The sequence below is a fragment of the Calidris pugnax genome, unplaced genomic scaffold (assembly GCF_001431845.1).
Source record: "Calidris pugnax isolate Ruff unplaced genomic scaffold, ASM143184v1 scaffold18, whole genome shotgun sequence".
Classification (NCBI taxonomy): Eukaryota; Metazoa; Chordata; class Aves; order Charadriiformes; family Scolopacidae; genus Calidris; species Calidris pugnax.
The window spans coordinates 17,239,905-17,254,719 of NW_015090812.1; the positions used below are offsets into that span (position 1 = coordinate 17,239,905).

At 41.1% G+C, this 14,815-nt stretch overlaps 1 protein-coding gene across 4 annotated transcripts in view; it reads right to left on the minus strand.

Moving 5' to 3' along the window:
- BCAR3 (breast cancer anti-estrogen resistance 3) overlaps positions 1-14,815 on the minus strand; it is a 94,613-nt gene that overhangs the window by 15,116 nt on the left and 64,682 nt on the right. For all 4 annotated transcript variants that reach the window (XM_014939015.1, XM_014939017.1, XM_014939018.1 and 1 more), the window contains 9 exons: positions 14,316-14,444; positions 12,737-13,179; positions 11,992-12,092; positions 9,519-10,159; positions 6,689-6,804; positions 5,677-5,845; positions 5,380-5,503; positions 4,332-4,544; positions 3,301-3,480 (listed from right to left, as the gene is read on the minus strand). In XM_014939015.1, the coding sequence (XP_014794501.1) occupies positions 3,301-3,480; positions 4,332-4,544; positions 5,380-5,503; positions 5,677-5,845; positions 6,689-6,804; positions 9,519-10,159; positions 11,992-12,092; positions 12,737-13,179; positions 14,316-14,444 (2,116 nt within the window). The remainder of the gene's footprint in view (positions 1-3,300; positions 3,481-4,331; positions 4,545-5,379; positions 5,504-5,676; positions 5,846-6,688; positions 6,805-9,518; positions 10,160-11,991; positions 12,093-12,736; positions 13,180-14,315; positions 14,445-14,815) is intronic.

The following is a 14,815-nucleotide window of genomic DNA, read 5'->3' on the forward strand; positions in this document are numbered from 1 at the left end:
GACTGGGAGGCCCAGGGGGAAGAGGTAGTTGCATGAATGCATGCAGACATACATTTAGTCACTAACATCTTAGCATCTCCATACATAGGTAAAGGATGTATTACAGATTCTTCAATTTGTGCAGGAAAATAGAGTTCCATTACCATAGTAAAAAGGCTACTGCTCCTAAAATTGCTTTATTTTTATTGTCCTAGGTTGTCCCAGATGCACAAACTATATATTTTAGCTTGTGCTATTTTTTCATTATCTCAATTATGCTCTTTTCCAATTCCTTTCGATTTGGCAGCCATTTAGAACCATACCAGTTATCAGTCTGCCTGTGCCACCTCCATGCTCGCCCTTAACCTCCTCCTGCATGCCTAGGACAGTCAGGCATGTCTGCATAACACTTTGACATCATTGCTTCTCTTATTTTGTAACAAATCATTTTGTTTAAATATCTTCAGCACTAGAGTTTCATCCCAGTATCCATGTATGCTGCTATAACTATACCACTGCAACCATCATTACATTCCAGTTTTTGGCATAACTGATAAAAGAGACGGTAATGTATTTGTGTTGATTTGGGGAAATAACGCATCTCAGCTCTAGCCTACAATGCAACCGAGAGAAACTCCTAGAACTGCGGTCCATCTTCAGCACTTCAGTAACCTGTTGTGAGCACTGGAAACCTGGAACACCACCAGAGAGATTCACCACTGCAAGCTAATGACTGTTTTCAGAAGTCAACCACTTGCCATTCAAATGCTGCCTTAAACTCGAGTGCCTAAATCTGTTGTTTGCCAACTCTACCACGTACAGTATCCCACAAAGGGCTTTGCGTCTCAGCTCTCTCCACAGTGCTGCAGCTGCTGAGGTAGCCACGGTAGGTGTTTTCTAGAGCTCTACTTTACTGGATACATGGTGCATCATGAATTTTATACATTGAAACGTGTATCTTTTCATTTGACTTTAATATTTTTTAAACTATTTTTATGGAAACTGTCTTTTAGTTTTGACTATGAAGTTCCAATTTTAATTACTGCAGTGCTAGTCCATTTCCAGGTGACGCTTCATTGTATGGACCAGTTGAAATTTGAGTGATACTTCGTAATGATCTATGTGCACTTTTACTTGTAAACAATTGAAATTTGGATATGTTTATACATGTAAATATAGTTGTCTGCAGTGCCCCTATTGCTTATGTTGTCTTGCCTCCCATTTGTGGTTCTATTAATAAGTACATCATATCTGATTTATTAGGGTGATAAGAATTAGACTAGAGATGTTGGGGGGGAGGGAGGGATACTTGTATCAGAGCAAGCTTGTCAACCCAGCCACCTGCTGTTTGGGGAAATGAAATAATAATCAAAACATCCTGTTTTTCTGGGGTCTGAAGCAATATTTGGATGCAGCAGTGCTGGATTCTTTTTAATTTCAGTGTTATTAGGAACTGTACTACCAGTAAAACTGAATTTGAGTGACTTGTGTAGAGGTTTATTCCTTTTGTTATGTATACCACTATTACACAGCTTGACCTAGTGTATTATGGGGGCTATTAAACTCTAAAGTTTAGATTTTTGGAGCTTGTATACAGGGTTATTTATATAATAATGTGACATTACTCAATACTGACAAAACTACTTAGGTAGTTTTTTGGGTTTGGGGTTTTTGGGGGGTTTGTTGGTTTGGGTTTTTTTTTGTGGTTTTTTTGTTGGTTTGTTGGTTTTTTTTAAATCTAGTGCTTTTTTATTTTAAAGTTAGAGAAAAGGAGGAAATGTGATCTGTGTATTTTCTGCTAAAGGGCCTGTGGTTTGCCTGGCTAACAGCCTTGCAGGTCAGTAATAACACTTCCTGGTAAAGGACTAAATGTTCTTTTCACGCTACTGTTTGTTTTTCTAAAACCAGGATTTGCTTCCTTTGGAGGCAGGTTGCTTTCATGAGGGATAGTGCAACTTGTATGAGGGTTATTAAACATAGGAAAAAAACATTTGTACTTGCACAGCTAGTTATAAATCACTTATTCTAAAATTCTGAACGTGAGTTGTCTTAAAGAATCTTACATTTTCCAGTAATTTTTAATCCATTTTTGTGCACATGTTGATTTCCTAAATGTTAAATGCTTTGTTTAAAAATAGTGTTCTCTGTTGAGAATATTTTCATGGAATAAAAAAAATCTTTTCATGGTCTAAGTAATTAGCTTCCCCATTTGTCTTCTGTTAAGACTGACAGGGAGACTTTCAGCTTGAGGTCTACAACCTCTCGTTACAGTTGTAGAACCTCTGCTGCGACTGTAGATGGGGGGAACATGTAATACCAGTTTGGTGTTGGTTTTGTTGTTGGCCTTCTCAGATGCTTTCAAATGCTGTAACATCTCACTCCAGAAACAGGCTTACTGTCAATGAGCACATGCAGCTCTAACCATAGTTCTTGCTTAAATATTTATCCAACTTCTGAGGATAATGCGTAGTATGCACCAGCTCCATATGTGACCAAGTGGAATTTGCTGCTGACGCGCTCTGCATATAAACACCATGCACCCTCATTTCCTATCAGAAGTGCCAACAGCTTTTGCTTTGCTTTCATTCAACAGGAAAAAAAAAACTACTTACCAAAGTGATTCACCTCAGTAAATGAAGCAAGTTTAATATATACATACACCCACATTTACTCATATCTGAAAGCATTTTAATTATCTGGATTGTTTGTTCTTGCCATTTCATCATTCATTCCTGGCAGCGTAGCTGTTGTGCAGGCTCCAGCAAAAGCCAAGTACTACAGATGCTGTCTTAGAAAAAAACACATTAGTTTCCCAACACACACGCAAGTAATTTTCTACTTTCATAGGTGCAGTGATATTTGAGCCTTCTGTTGTGGTCACAGAAAAAGGATAATTTCTGCGATCTGCAACTATGCAAATTATTTCGCATAAAGATAAATTTAATTCAAGAGTCTATGTACAGTGTTTTATATTCATTAAAGGAATATTATACAACAAACCTTCTGCAGTGTCACATACTTAAGCTATCATTTTATTTACACTATTTGCTTCATTTTAATATTAAGATGCCAATGCCCTTACTCTTAGGCATTATCCAAACATTGCAACTCTGGTGAAATATAGAAAGTTGCAAGACTTGATGGCACAGTAAATAAATAATTTTTAGAAATCAGTAGTTTTAAAACAAATGTGCATTGTGCAGTTAAAAGTTCTAAACATCTTGTGAAATGCATGAAGTTTGTGCAGTATCAAATTGCCAAAAGAAAGCTAAGGTTATTTCAAGTATATAATTTAAGTAGTGTTTACAGTGTCTTACATACTTAATTGTCCCACCAGCTTCACTGGAGGAGGTTCCAGTTTTCGGGAAAGTGCAGTTAAAATCTGGCTGAATTTCTCGTATCTTTCATTTTGATTAACTTGTGCTCCTTTGCTGCCCCAGAGCAATCTCATTTGAAATTCTGTCTTGAAGATTTCACTCATCTCTTCATCTGGCTGGAAACCTAGTAAGTAAAAAGAATCCCACAGTCTCACCGTCAGGCAAGCTTTTTATTGAGAAAAAGTGGCTTTTAAACTCTATTCTTTCCAAATAAGCTTTAGTATGCTGGGTTACTTTTGCAGAAATGATTTTCACAAGGTAGTGAAACAGTGAAAATCCTTTCCATCTGTGACATTCTAGTAGCTCACAAATGGCACTAGAGACACTGGGACCAGGATATCCTTTGCTCAGTTCCAGTTGTCTAGAATTGTCACTATAGCCTCACCTTAAATCTAATTACTGATGGATACATGCTGCCTGCAAAAATACTTACATTTCTCCCCTCTCCCTTAATTGCATTTTAAACTTGCAGAGAAACAAAGTCACATTATTAATATGGTGTTCCTTTCTGGCTGCAAGCGGTCAAGATCTCAGTGTTGTATCTTGCCCTGCTGTAAAGAATCTTATTTAAATGATGGGTGGTGTTTTATTTGCAAAAATCAGAGTAGGAATTTTAAATTGTACAGAAGGCAGGAAGTTATCCTCAGTCCTTACTGTACATTCCATTCAGCTGCTAGAAGAGTCAGCATATGAAGTCATGAGAACTTTTGAGTATGTCTAGCAAAAATGTGTGCTATGCTGCTCACTGGAGAACTACAGCCATGAATAATTTACTGTCTGCTTTTAAACAATATTGATGTTGTCCTCAGACTGAGTTTTCTGCAGGACATTTGCTACTATATCTCGATTTCAATGAAAGAGGAGAAGAATTTCTTGCCCTGGCTTTCAGCAGCACTTAGGCAGAGACCGTACTCTTCAGCCGTAACCCAGACACTCTGTTAACGGGCGGCAGTTTCTCCCCCCAGTGCTCCCTACCTTCCAGCACCCGCTGTGCACTCAGGCTGTACGTTTCTGCCTCCTGTGCCATCTGACGAGCTGTGGCCAAGTGCCTGAGCATTATTTCGCAGCCCTGGTCACTGCTTTCCCACAGGTCCATGCCTTCAAACGCGACGTCTTGTCGCTCCATCAGGGTGATGAGGGGCATCAGCAGTGGCACTGTTACGTTGTTCTGTGAGGCACTGGTGGTCTCTGGGATACAGAGAGTGACAAATGAATCATATCATCAAACAGTATAAAACCTGCTAATGGAAGAAGGCATTGTAGCTGCAGTATTCTTTTCAAAGTTGGAAACTACTGTTTGTCTTTCATCTTTCAAATTAGCACCTTACCTCAGATACACCTGCCCTACCAGTTTCCAGTGAACTAGCTGGGGAGAAGGCCAAGACACATTAGTGTTGGAAAACTGTATTTGCTACAGGAGAAGGCTCTGCTGAATTATTAGGCAGTGGCACAGAGATTTTAACCACATTTAGAATCTGGGTAATTCCAATAAATTCTGTGAGGCTAGAAAGCTTTCCTTCTCTACCCCTTCTCAGAGAAATGTTGAGTGAAACGTTATTTCCCTCTTGCAACCCTTTGGAGACAAAGCTGCAAAGACTCTGATGCGGGAGCACCTGATGCGATCAGAGGAATTATCTGGCTGACCCATTCTTTGTATTTGAGGATTCATCCTCTGATCCAATAGGCAAAGCAAATAAAAAGCAAAATCTGCCTGAACTCTCCTCTGAGGAAGAAGGAGATTTTTTTCCTGTCTTTGAGGCAAGAAGATGCAATGTTTCACCTTCTGCTCCACAAAGAGGGAGTGTGGGTTTGGGCAGAACGTCATAGTCTGTATGGGTGCACGCACACACTGATGTCTGGCTGGCAGACTCTTCCTTTCCTTCTATTTCATCGTCTCACGCTGCATTCCTGCAGTCACTCTAACAGTGATGCACAGCTAGCCAGACAGCAGCTGCCTCATCTCAGGAAATCAGTAGTGGGAGAGTTAAAAGGCTAAATAGAAACCAGTGTCGCTCATACTCACTGTTCCACTCCTCTTGTCCTTCATGCAAAGCTTTGCTAAATGGCTTCAGCTGTTTTTCATACGTAATGGCCGTCTGGGTGTAGTGATGTCTCAGAGAGGTCCAGGTTTGTTCTAACCTAGTGAGCTGTTCAAACAAAACAGAGTACCCATTACTGACTCCATAGCAGCTCCTAGGAAAAGTACACTGCTAGTGACAAAGTTTCTGTTCTGATGATTTCTCTAGTCTTGAAGAAATTAAATTAAAAAAAACATCAAACAACTCCATGTTTTGGAACATAAAGAGAAACGGGTTTTTACCTGTGGCATTTCCAGTGCTTTCATAATGGCAGAAAATGCATACAAATCCCCCAGGTTCTTCAGCTGCACTGCGACTTGGATGATCCTGTCCAGTGTTGCTGCTCTGTCTTCCACACTTCCTGTGCAACCCAAGATATCCACAGCTATTCCTATTGCCATGGTATTGTGCCTGTAAGTAAAACAATTTATACTACAGGTTACAAATTATTAATAATACATTATGCTGTAAATGTGTTCAGAGACGATAAGTTCAAAGGTATATTTCAGTATCTTGGTGTGCCCAGCAAACTTACCAACATCTTTGTACAAATATTAGTAACACCTTTATATGCAATATATATATATATACACACACAAATTGGCTTTGAATTTCTGTTTTAATAAATTTAACACATTTTCCTAAGGTATTACTACTACACAAAATTCTGCTCAAGCAAAGAACAAATGAACACTTAGTGGAAACTGCCTCAATTCCCTTTATCCTCCACACTCAAATCCTGGGACCTCCCCCTGCATTTCAGCAACCAAACTACAGAAATCAGAATCAGAAGCAGAAAAGCTGGCTCAGGGATACAAGACCCTAATTGTTCTCCCTTAACTTGTGCAGAGGTTTTACAGAAAGCTTTGCTGACCATTTTTTACTTTGCTAGATCCTCTAGCCTCTCCCCTAGTTGCAGAAGGCTGCTACCTTCAGTCTCTTCCACAAACTTGCTTGGGTAGATTATAGGTCCCCTGAACTCTTAAGGGAGAGCTGAGGGTGTTCAGCAGCTCCAGGGACCCGGCTTTCAATGCAGTTCCCCTTTCCCTGCATTACATGCAGGTCACTCCCATGACCTTAAAGAATTTTTCCTATGCAAAAAGAAGTCTTACGGTATCTGACTACATTATCTCCTGTACACACAAATTCAGCAAACGTGCAGGAGAGCATTCTTTGAGGAAGTGCAGAGTACAATGTAGCAATGCTCTGATCTTCTGGCCATCTGCCCTGGAAATGAGTAACAGGAACATTTACCTTTCAATTAGATCAAGGCGCAGTTGATGTCCGTAAGGCAAGGTAATCAGTTCAAGACCAGAGTTCACTCCCATCATCCTCCTCATCTCTTCAGAAACTTCTAGAATCCTTGCCACCTGTCAAGTGCAAAAATTTGTGCATGAGTTTTGAAATTAACATATTTCAAAAAAAACCCCTATTTCCTAGAAGTCTTCCAGGTTAGTGCAGGGCACGTAGAGCCAAGTGCGCAGCGTGCAATGTTAGAATGCAGTCAAGGAAGAAAAACAATTTAAATTCACTTATGCACGTTCAGTCCCTTACACAAAAAGGCCGATAATATATTTTTTTGCATAATTCAGCCATCAGAAAAGCATATACAAGGTGTGACATGGTTGCTGTGTCCAAGTTCTGTCCTCAACTTCCAGAAGGACATATGCAAGCTCTGGGAAACGTGGTGCTCTCATGATCTGATCCTTGTCATGGTGGTGCTGCTCTTTGGCCTTAAAGATGTACACATTAGCTTCACCTTCTTCATTTTGAAAAATTCTGCTTCGAATGTTTTTGAATTACACCGCAGAGTCCTCACAAGGATTAATTAGTAAAAGTAAAGAAGACTAAATTACTAAAAGTAAGGAGGACACTGAATGTTGAGTGCCTAATAAAGTCAGTATGTGACAGCTGACACCCTCACCAATTTGTCTTTGCTTTTTAAGCATGCAGTATTAGCTACTGGTTACATCAACAATTATGTATGCTAATTACAAGCAAAACCACGTTAATATGATCATGTGAGATTATCTGCTGGTTTAAGGCCTGTATGTTGACACATTTACAAACCAATCTGTCTGCTACTTCTCAGACACCCACCAACAGGCTTTCTTGGTTATGAAAAGATGAAAGCAATCTGAGCCACACAACAAGCCTCACCGGTACAAAATCTAGCACTGCAGAGAAACCTGTTTCACTTCTGGAGCAGGAGTGATATGAAGCCCCTGGAGACACAGTGATTGCTACTCCTGCGTCACAAAAAGCCCTCACAGGCATGCAAGTGGCAGATAGTCACTCCACACTTAGCATATGGGTGCTTCTTTCATTATTAGAAATGTCATTATCTAAAAGGCAAACTGAGCTACTGATGCCAGGAGAAGATCTATGAACTTCAGCCTTATCACACATCTCAGTACAAAGCATTTATTCTGCCCTGTTGACATGCCAATCCCATTGTCTCATGCAGTTCTTATCACTGCAGTTGAAGGCAAGAAGTTCCCAATGACTGACAGTCACGGGCCCTCAGCACTGCGATATCAAGGGAAAACAGGCTGCTCTACGTGTCCCAGCTAGTTACTGTTCCTGCTTCAAAATGCAAAAATCTGTTTCTGTAAAACACTCCCGTGACTCTTAATTGTACAGGCTCCCATACCTCCAGCAGGCCAGTTTCCTTGGCCACATTCCAAAGTTTATAGGATTTAAAGTTAGATTAATAATAAGCTGATTGAATATTTTATATATATATAAACCCCTTACTACTTCTTGAAGGCGTGCATATCCTATGCCTTCAAGCTACATACTCTTTACCAATATACTAAAAGACAGTCTGGTTATTGTTATTAGGTTGAAGGAAGAGAAGGTGAATTTTGGAACTAAAATGTTAGAGAATGCTGTTACTACTCTTGGAACCGTAGTAAAGAAGCCAAAATCTATCATTTCTGAAAAGAGCAAGCAGTTGTGGAGCTGAGATTTTCTGAGTCACCATGTCTGCATGAAGCCTCACTTAGCAGCCGCCAACACGGCCACCGAGGGGAGAAGCTGCGTTTGCTGTTGGCAGGAGCCCAGGGCTGGCAGGCAACTCAAACACACGCATCATCTCCTGCTGCTCCCCTCAGCTGCCCCCTTCCCAGACCCATCAGACACATTTCTGTGAGAACACCAACATTCCCACCTTCTTTCTTGTTTGCAATGGAGGCTCTCAAGCTGCTCTTAAAAAAACCCAACCCACCAAGCAAAAACCAGCAAAGCCCCTGACACTTGGTTCCTGTGGCTGCTCTGTGGCAGGTACAGCACTCGGTCATCCCAGCAAAGCGCTGCAGATTCAACTGCAGTTGTGTTTCTTTCATTACACAAAGTCATCACTTCATAAGGAGATGATTCCTCCTGTCTTTCCACGTTTCAGATGCAAGAGCTGATCTCTCAAGCCCTGTCAGCTGAACAAAGTCTACGTTGTGAAAAATAGTTCTTTCTGTTTTCACATCTTTCTAAACAATTCCACTAGTAATACAGTTCTCCCACAGGAGAGAAATGCAGAAGTCCTGGTAGCTATTGTCCCACACCACCTCTCCAGCTGTAAGACAGAGACTCAGGCAAACATTAGAAGAGCAGCTAATTTTAGAAGTTTAAACATACTTAGTTCCATTGAACTAAATATTACAGCCAGCAGTGTGGCAACCAGGTAATGTCTGTCTATTATTTGCCCTTGCAAGATAACGAGCTATTTCCCGTCACGAGTAGTTCTTTCCACAATGGTTTACGGCAGATAGCTCTTTCTCCAGTAGAGAATAAAGGCTGAATCACAGATATACAGCAACTGATAGGAGAGTTAAGAGATGTATGGAACACTGCAAGTTTGAGTCTAAAGTCAAGGATGGTGGGAGGCCTTTAGTCCGAAGCTTTTGTTAACGTTCCTGTTCTGCAAATGGGAAAAAAACCAAACAAAAAACCTAAAAATTCATGCAAGCAAGTAAATACATTTATTACATTAGCTACAAATCTACCCATTCATCTTTTCAAATCAGTTCTTTGAAAAGTCTAAACTTGCACAATATAAAATAAAATGCAAGATTATTTTTTTTTTTACCTTGCAGTCCATTCTGAGAATATGCTGTGCAATAATCCTTGGATCGTTGTTGGTGAAAAGCTCCTTAACTCTTCTTAACATTGATCTTTCCAATGGCTTGTTTTCAGGAGGAAGTAGTCTGGATTCAAAATCATTGGGTTTAAAACTAGACACCGTCTCAAAAACAGGTGCAGAAAAGATGCTGTCTTCTTCAGCCATCTCAGTTGAAGCTTCTAAAGGATCTGCAGAGTTCATGGTAGGGTCATCTTCCAGGATGAAATAGTTTGTTTCAGAGTTCCTGAATGACTGCTTTCCCTTCTCCTTCCGTCTCAGATGTTCCACATAGCTGTTTTTCTGACATAGATGTTCTTTTGTTGCTGCAGGATCTCCAGCAGTGCTTAGTTCACAATAGTGTCCTTCTGAGCTGCGGGAAGCCAAAGGAGAATCTGGGGGCTTCATCAGGGGTGCTTTGCTGGGTTTAGGTGGAGGTTTTGGACAGAGCTGACTGTCTGAGCCTCGAAGAGCTTCCCCTGCTTGTAACTCTGAGGTGACTTTCTGAACAACTGTGGGGCTTAGAGAAGGTTCACTACCTGTTCTAAACGCAGGAGAGCTTGGACAGGAGTCTGCATCTGCTTCAGGTAATTGAGATGGATGTCTTGAACCTGCAGGGGAAAACAGTAATTTAGAAGGTCAAAACATCCAATTCCTGATATCTGTCCCATGTTCATCTCAATGCTATTTCCTGAGGCAAATATTGTCAGTTCATGTCAATTATTCACCGACAAAAATGTATATGAAATTATATTTTGAGGAAAGAGCTAGCCAGCAAATTCCATTCACTTGCTGATCCTCCCAAAATCCCAAATACACAGAACAGCTGCACCATAATATTATTCTGTGGTAATGCTGACAATAATTCCAGTCCCTGCTGCATACATAGGCTATACTGTCAGAGCTGGATAGTCTCCATGGCTTGGAATAGGAGGTTTCTTTGTAACCTGATCTAGACTATAAAAACAGAAACTTCCAGCCACACCACATAAAAGATGAGTCATTTCTGAGAATTACAAGTTTGAGATGAAAGAAAAGCTTCCCGAAATCAAGCCTGAACCTGCAATAAGGTATGGAAGGAATGAATTTCAGGGATGCTAATCTTTTTGCTAAACAGTAGCTGATTTGAAGAGCTGCAGAAACATCCATAAACTTCTGTGAATTTATGCCTTGTCCTGTACTCACTGCATATGCAAACTGTGGCATCCAATACCAAACCCTGTATCAGACGTACCCAATCTGCATTTCTCAGTGCATTTGCTGGTACCTACAGCAAAGCGGCCACTTGCAGCCTGTGGGCTTTACTGCTTGTTTCCAGCTGGCTCTCAATTTATGCAGACAACAAAATCTGCAAATCACAGCCTGTCACCACTCATAACCAGTATGATACCAGAACCTGCTCAGAGAGCCCCATGACAAAATGTACAGCAGAACTTTTCAGATTAATTGTTAGAGTACCAAAAGAAAAGTTTTTGCAGCCATGTATTGGAGTAAAATAATCAATTCAAATACAGATGGACAGAAGCTCATTTTATGAATGTCTGCCCATCCCACTGTTAAACACAGGAACACACCCTTTCTATCAAAATACAGTCTTGCTATAGAAATAGCTTTGTCTTGAGAAGTCTTTCCACAATAGACACTATAAATTTTAACAGCTACCATATTCAAAATCTCTAGCAGCCTCAGAAGTCAAACACTAGAATTTGTCCACATGGGAACAGACACATCGTTGCAAGCTTCCTTACACAGTCTGTTAATATGGAAACAATTGCTTAAACCTCTGAAGACTCTGAGATATAAAAAGCCACAGTCAACAACCAATCAAGAGTTGGTACACCTTGTGTCGCTGGAGGAAGACAATGACAGTGGCCATGGAACCAGACAGCAGCAAAGGTGTTGAAAGAAATGAAAAGCAAAGGCATGGCAGGGACACAGAGGTTCAGAGAGACAGCCGGACAGAACTGAGTACAAGCGCCACGGTAGTGCTTTTCTTCCAGTGAGGAACACTACCAATCTGCATACTCTACCCTGAGAAAAAGCAGTTACCAGGATTTCCATGAAACACCGCTCCTACTTAATAGACTTCTGTCAGGAAGACACGAGTGAACATGTCAGTTCTTGCAAAGCACAAGTAAGGAAAGGTACTAGTGTCAAAAAGGATATTAAAGCCAACTGTAGCTGTCATTTCTTTGGTGTGGAAGCCTGCTGATTTGTATGCTGAGGTACTCAACTACCTGGTGTGTTGCAAATTAAAAAAAAAAAAGTACGTTTCAATGGCTCCAAGAGCAAGCAGTATGCTAACACAGCTTACCTTGGCCATTGAATATAACTGTACATACAGTACACCCAGAACACTCAACAGTCTCATTTTGGTGTGAAGTCTAACAGACCACCTGGGCACACACAGATTCGAAGTGCGAAACATTTAATTAAAACATACCTATTGGCAGATAGCTCTCGGACTGGTGAGCCTTTAGAGGGAATCTTTTCTCTGGAACATGATCCAAACTAGCTGGCTGGCTACCACTTTTTTCTTTGATTCTAGAGTAAACAAAAATGCAAACAAAAACATATCAATATATCCAACACTCTTAACATACATACCGAATTGCCAGAATATATCCTAGCCAGGGCAAAGATCATTACCCTCCCACTTGGGCAGCGTACAAGAATAAAAGGTACTTCATACTTTCATACTATTGTCGTAGCGATTAAATGGGCTATAATATATGTGTGACCCTGCAGCATTTTTGAGGGTGTTTCTTTCAATGTTGAGACATTTTAAAGGAACATTTTAGAACATAAAGGATTTGGACACTGAAATTAGGATCCTTTATTCCATACATGGCATTTTTATTGCATAAGTGAAATATGGAAAGAAAGACTTGTCTGGAGCAGCAATAAGATTATATTCTAATCCTTTGTCTTACACTAGTCAAAATCTGCCAAGTCACTGAAGAAGTTCACCACTTTTGTACTTCCAGAGTCTACATTTGCTCTCACCCTCTGGATTTTCTGACTTTTAGCAAAGGGTTTTTAGGGCCTTAAAAAATGATTTGCTAAAAAGCAGCAAACCCTCACATCTAGTGTTTCATCTAAAATCAGAGTGAAAACTCACATCACCTACAGCAGGAGCTGATGGAGTTCCCTCATTCCCCTCCATAAGGACAGCAAAATTAAAGTACCTCAGAAGATTTCCTCTGGGTATGCTCTGCTCCGGGGATTGCATGCTGGAAACACCAAGACTCAGCCTTTTTGAAGTCTCTGTTTTTCCTTCAGGGATACTGGGCTCTTTTTGTCGGACTGGAGTTACACCATACTTTTCTTCTAGACACCGCAGAGGCACAGTCCTGTTGATAGGCTGAAAAATAATTGCTCCGCTCTGCTTTGATATTGGTGTGCGATTCCCAACGTAGTACCTAACTAAGCCGGGGATAGTGTCAAAACTTTCAAGTTCAAACTGATACTGAACACGGCAGTAGGCTTCATTAAGTCTTAGAACCGTTCTGTTGATTTTAAAATGCTGAGAGGTGTTTTTCCACTGACAGGTAAGAACAAAGTTCCCAGGACTGGAAAGAGAATCCCTAATCAGAAAGTCTCCATCTCTCTGAACTAGGCTTTCTGCCACCTTTGAGGAAAAAGAATTACAGAAAAAAATACTTTCAGAATCAGAAAACAGTCAAACAACACATCACAAAATATTCTTAAAAACAGGACTGAATTTGCCTGCTCTGGGAAGACAGACAAATCCAGAAACACAAAGCAAAGTATGAAGCATGGTAGAAGAACGATGTCTCCAATTCTAAAATTAAGAGCTTATTGCACAGCAGAAATCTGGAGGGGCTTCTTGGAAAATGCCCAGCAGCCAGAGGCATGACCCACTTTTGCATACTTATAGCTTGCTAATAGAAAATAAGGCATGAAGGGAAAGCAACGACTCAGGATTTTAGAATTTAAAGCACCTGAACAGGCAATCACACTGAAGTTCAGAGGCCATTACTTCAGGACCTCAGAAACTGTCCTTTCATTATTACCTTAAGTGACGGAAGCTTTCGGGTTTTTTTGTGAATACCGCATGGTAGTAGAAAAATCCTGGTGTTCTGTTTGGGGCTAGTCCTTTCATGCGGTAACTGCGCACCCAACAGCTAAGGTTAGGCGCTGCGTGTGGCTGCTGTGCCGCCCCCCCCGCCGCGCCCCCAGGGCCGCCGCCAGCTCCGGCCGCGCCGGCTGGGCGAGGGGGTGCCCGCAGGGGCTGCCCGCAGGGGGCGCTCCAGCTGCTGCGGGAGCCTGCGCTCCAATCCACCCACGGCATTACCACATTTTTAACTACGTTTCTAAGGATCAAAAAGGAAGTGATAGCCTAGATTTTCTTCCCACCCACCCCCCGAATTCCAAGGACAAGAAAGAAAATAAAGAAGAACACTTTAACGCTGATTAACAATACTGAACCAAATTAATGTCAGTTAGTCTGAAAAATCTGTGGGGACGGTATTCTCAGATAAAGCTTAAATTCCACTTCCACCCTTATTCAGTGCATGCAAATCCTGAAATATCTATATTTTTCACCAGTGTGTGCCCTGAATCCTTCCTCAGCCTCATTTTATGCCAAGCTGTGATAAATACCAAATACCATACCTTTCACACAAACAAGCATTATGTTCCTCCTAAATTAATGCAGATATCAGAGCTGTGTATAGTACCTCAGTGCAATTCTGCTTGTCTATAAAAGCTCCAAGCACTGTTGGCAACTCAAAGACCACGTACCTGCCGAGGAATACGTCCATGGTACCAGGCATGGCTCCGCAAGTCTTCACTACTTAGCTGCAGTTCTTCCTCTAACTCCTTCTTCAATTTTTCTGGGCTGTTGTCCATAACCTGCCTCTCCCTAGAAAACTGCAATAAAAGATTAAAAGCTTCAACCGTGCCAAGTTTAGTGATTAACATTTTACCTGGGTTATAACTTCTATCACATGATCTGAACTAGCCACTGGAATGCAGGTGCTGGTGGTAGCAGGCTGGCTTGGCTCTCTGGATTGTATTTGCAAAATGCAGCATTCAGTGAGATAACATGGGATTGTTATACACTGTGCGGGACGGAGCAAAGTGTTCTGTGTGTACACCAAGCTAATAGTGACACACCTATACAGTCACTTCTCGTATTACTTTCTCTTTCCCATAACAATTCTAATGCCCACCCCTCCCGCCCCAAAAAATGGAGCTGGACCCAAATGCCCGCTCTAATACTCTTCCTCCTGTTTGAATTC